Source organism: Acartia tonsa, chromosome 12 (genome assembly GCF_053477335.1).
Source record: "Acartia tonsa isolate MP-2025a chromosome 12, ASM5347733v1, whole genome shotgun sequence".
In the NCBI taxonomy this organism is placed as follows: Eukaryota; Metazoa; Arthropoda; class Copepoda; order Calanoida; family Acartiidae; genus Acartia; species Acartia tonsa.
Genome location: NC_137271.1, coordinates 16,115,024 through 16,120,113, shown reverse-complemented (window position 1 = coordinate 16,120,113; position 5,090 = coordinate 16,115,024). Strand labels below are relative to the sequence as shown.

General features: G+C 33.1%; 1 protein-coding gene across 1 annotated transcript; it reads right to left on the bottom strand.

Annotated features, from left to right (window-relative positions):
- Positions 1-406: 406 nt before the first annotated feature.
- On the bottom strand, positions 407-2,792 carry LOC145334555 (peptidyl-Asp metalloendopeptidase-like). The gene is made up of 3 exons (XM_080180030.1): positions 2,720-2,792; positions 2,379-2,437; positions 407-2,054 (listed from the first exon to the last, which is right to left on the bottom strand). The coding sequence occupies exons 2-3, from the start codon at positions 2,419-2,421 to the stop codon at positions 475-477; spliced, it is 1,623 nt and encodes a 540-aa protein (XP_080036156.1). The 5' UTR covers positions 2,422-2,437; positions 2,720-2,792; the 3' UTR covers positions 407-474.
- Positions 2,793-5,090: the final 2,298 nt, after the last annotated feature.

Here is a 5,090-nt window from a genome sequence, read left to right as displayed (position 1 = left end):
AAGGAATCAGAATAGATTTATTTCTCTAGATGGCCAATCATACACAATAATTCATCCAGCTCAAATGTTGTTGCAATAAATATCATAACAAGCAAATAAATACTTATTTAGAAGAAGAATTATGGGGTATAGTCCCTTTCGTGGCAACGCACCTTAAGCGGCGATTCTTCGTATTTTTCACAGTAGCTTTTCTCCTATTTCTAGCCCCTGCGGGGGGTTCTAACCCTGCGGGGCCAATTACCTAACCCTGTGGGGCAATCACCTATCCCAATATAACCTAACCTAACCTAAAATAACCTATGAAAAGCCATTTAAAAAATACGACGAATCGCCCCTTAAGGGGCGTTGCCACAAAAGTGACTATTACTGAATTATGATACAAGATAAAAATGCAAAAACAAAAATAAATGTTGCTCCGTGTTTATTTCCAAAAAATACTAAAAATAAAAAATCTATTTTACATCCAAATTGAATCTAGCAGAATCTTGTGCCAAAAAACCAATAAGAAGATTTGTGTTTGTAATTGTCAGCCTTGAGTTCACAGGTCTTGTTCTTCCAGGTCCAAAACTTGCAGGTATCAGCCTTAGCACAAGTTTCATGGCATTCTCTTGCATCTGCGGTAGATAGAGTTTGGAGAGTTATAAATCCATAGTAAGGAAATTCCATGACACCACATTCATTTTTCAACAAACATTTTTGGTTCATAATATTAGGCATAATATATCCTCCTCCAGCTTTGAAAGATATTTTACGTATGTAACAAGCTCCTGTGGTACGAGAAATATACTCATAGCAGTTAGAAATAGCTACACAAGAAGATAAGCACTTAGCTTGGGAATACTTTCCACTGTTGTATACAATAGCTTTCCTAGACTCTACAAGGCCAACATCTTCCAGGAAGCATTCATCAGGAGTGTCACTGCAAGATTCACTCTCATCCCCAATAGCAGCCAGAGCAAATCTGTTATCAGTTATAATCTTGGCATTGTTGGCAACACCCATCTTTCCTGTTGGCATTCCAGTTCTTGGGTAAATTACATCTGGATTAGAGTAGTAGTTAACTCTGGTACTGTGGCCACTTGCATAGTATGCGAGGATGGTTCTATATCCTGTGTAATGGGATCCCTTCTCTATTAGGTAACCATGCCCATCCTCATAATATCTGTTAGTGCTAACCTCTATGTTGTGCATAAGACCTATGTTGTGTCCAATTTCATGACCAAAGCTGTAATAACCAAGAGCACAGTTCTTAGTTGCTACACTCAATGTGTATCCATTTCTGATGGAGTTGACATAGCCTCTACCACAAGCATCAAAGCTTTTAACAAGAAGGACAGCAACATCAGCAGATCCTCTTAGTTCAGCAATAGATCCTTTCATATTCTTGAAAGCAGATAATTGATCAGATGATAATGGCATGTCATCTATAGTTGCTTCTTCAATACACAAAACCTTAGCTTTCAATGGTACTTTAGAATCAAAATATCCCTGATTTGTCTCCTGGATTACTTGTTCAACATAACCCTCAATATCAGCAGTAACAGCAGCAAATTGGGGAGTGTAATATATCTTGATACTATATTCAACCATATTCATCCTGTCCTCCTCACCTTCCTCAGCAGGATTAATGGCTCTTGATTGTGATTTAAGGAATCCAGATGACATTTCTTCTTCATCATCATTCTCCTCACCTACATTCTCTCCAAGATTCTCAACATCTAGTTGTTTCATAACATGAATCCCATCACCACAATACTCAACAGTATAAGAGTCTCCATTGTCCAATGCCATATGACCATAAATGTCTCCATTATGGACAGTAAGTACCAGATCAACAAGATCATTTTCATAATGGTAAGAGTTCTTACTTCCCTGAACCAGTCCCTTGTACTGCACAGTAGTGTTCAGAGGGGCCAACTCAAGGTCTTGATCTCCAAGACTGTTCACATCCAAGTCAACTTGATGACAGGATAGAAGATTGTCATCTTGACAACATGGAAGATCCATTCTGGATTCCACAGCTCGCTCTTTGAACAGGGCACCACCATTGGCACCTTCAAAAACATAATTATTTATATTTGGATTGTAATACTCTTTAGACAACTTTTTAGTATTCTGATGACTTAATTGTAAACACTGACAAACTTTGCTTACATATATTTATTTAAAATAGAAAAATGAGTTTGTCAAAAGTACTGCTAATGGGATAATGTTAAAATATGAAGAGGGGGAGGGAATATGTAGTAAATCAAATCCTTACAAAAGTGTCTAAGAACTATTGAAATGTATTAAGGGTCTTTTTTATTTACTGCAATATCAACAAACAAAAAAGTTTTACTATTATAAGTGTTTTAACTTTTTTTTAAAAGTTATTGTACCTGTCCACAAAATGGCTCCAAGAAGCAGGTAAATTTTCATCATTATTTCTTGATCAACCCTTATTAAACATAATAATTAACATTCTTTATAATTTTACAAATAAGAAGTTAAATTTTGATTTTTGTATACAAAATTTTCTACAAGCTTGGAGTTTAATTAAAAGTCCATTTACAAACTAATATTTTAGAAAAAAATTAATTATTAGTAATTTAAGAATGATAGTGTTGTCATATTACAATTATGAATACAAGTATTTAATAGTGGAAATAAAAACAAATATATATACAATTAATGATAAGAAATATAAACAGTGGGTTTCAATGTAAAAATCTAAACTAACCTGATAGAGAAATTGATAATGAAATAACTGATGAAGTAAGGTAAGTGTTATACTGTTTTTATACAATTTTTGTTAAAGAAACTGAAAAATATTTGTTTATGATTTCTAAAGAATATGTCCTTGAAGAAAAATATCTTTTGTCAAGAAATGTTTATTTTAGAGATAAAGCAACTATATGAGTTATTTCGATCTTCTAAATATATGATTGTAAAATAAAGAGAACTAATTTTAACATCGTCAAAATACACAAAATGTATTCTGATTTTACCAAAAAGTAAAATTTAAGATGCGTTTTAGGGCATTGATTAAAAACAATCAGATTTTCCAGATTTTTTAGCTTCATGTCTTCCTATTATATAAAGTAGTAAGCGTTTTTTGTCTGTCCCGAAGGATCTCGCTAACCGCTGAACCGATATTGTTCTCCATTACAGTGAAGCTTCTTATAGGTCCTGGGAAGGTTTTAAACTATTTTTCGAGAGGGTGTCTTTACCCCCCTCTCCCCCAAAAAATAATTTTTATAACTCTTTGGAAACTCAAATTTAAAATAGGATGAGGTCGACTTTTCCTTCTCCTACCAGTGCAGTTCCCCCAGAGGCTTCTAGGGGCGTAGCCGCTAGTATTTTATAAAGTTCTAAAGGGTTGAATTACATTTACTTCAAATCCTCCCTATTTTGTCATAATTATTTACACATCAATGGTTGCTTTTCAACCTTGTTTAGCTAAAGTGAATAAATAATATCAATAAGGAAATGTTCATAAATAAAATATAAATCAATAAAAAAATGTATTTTAAGATTATGAGAATCTCTGCGACTGCAAGCTTAGTTTTGGGCTTATTTTAGGTTAGGGATAGGAAGGAAACCCCCAACAGAATTTAAGTCTCACAGAGGGACAAATTTTTCAAAATTCAAAAATATAGGTACTAAGAGATTATAGAATTTTTTTTCTAGGAATCTAAAATGTTTTTTTTTCAAAGAAATTATCAAATTTAGCTTTAAACACATTATAAACACGTTTATATATACTTTTTTTGGTAATTTATATCTTTACACATTAATCATTAAAGAATAAATATAAAATACTAGTTATTTCTAGTATCGTACTATAAACAGCTTTACGCGGATATAGACATGGTTTTTTCGTTGGATGAGAACCGGTTCCTATCCACTGGATTCGAATGAATACAAGAAAATGTATTTATTATTTACTTCGAAGGACGTACTATAACAAGGATGATGACTTTCTTAAAGTCCCAGATTAACAAATCAGTCAGACAAGACAGAAAAACGTACACTAACAAATGAAAAGTAACAATTATTTTATTTTCATCATTTTTTTAGAAAACTGAGCTAAGGTCCTTAAAGATCTTTAAATAAATTAATTTAGTAATAAAGGATGCTTAATATGAACATGCTTACATTTTATGACTTAATTATAGAGATGATTTGCTTTTGATCATTATACCTAATAGTCCTAGAAACCTATATCATATATTTTTAAAAAAATTTAAATTAAAAAATTAATTTTAAAAACCCTTATTTTTTATACCAGCATCTTGGTGCTCTGTAATCTAAAGGACATGACAGCCTAAAACCATTCCATAATCCATTAACGGAGATCTTAATGGACAAACAAAAACCTCACTACTTTGTATTATAGAATACAGAAGAACTTACAACACAATTATATTATACACACAATTCAAGACATAAAAGTAGTGAATCAAACATTATCAGGAAACAGTGTTCAACATTTATTTTAACAGTCTTAAAAATCACAAAATGGGTCAAAATCAGAAGAGAAGCAACTTATACCACCCATAAAATAAATGACGTCAATGATAAGCCACTATACACTGTAATTGACCAATTGTCTATGGCATATGAACCTCGTAAAAGTGTCGAACTATGACGTCAGAAAAAATTAACAATCAACCAATGAGAAGCCAGTATTCACTGTAATTGACCAATGGTAAAACATATAGCGTTCTCTCATAGGTTAATTGTTAATTTTTTCTGACGTCATAGTCAGACACTTTTACGAGGTTCATGGCATATCATTGGTCATTTGTATTGTAAAATGTCATTTTTAATAAGCTGCTTCATAACGTACAGACATTAAACCTTGCAAGTTCTGCTACCAAAATACCAGTATGGCTCTTCGGTTATATCTTTGCAGTAGTAGTCTTCCATCAGCTCGCACAGGTTGTCCTTCCACTGCCAGAACTTGCAGCCAGGGAACATGGCACACTCTGCATGGCATTCTCTAGCATCACCTGTTGTCAAACTTTTGCCAGTTCTAAAATAGCAGACGTTGAACTCCCTGACATGGCATTCCTCAAACATCTGACAGGCTGGGTTTACAATGTTCA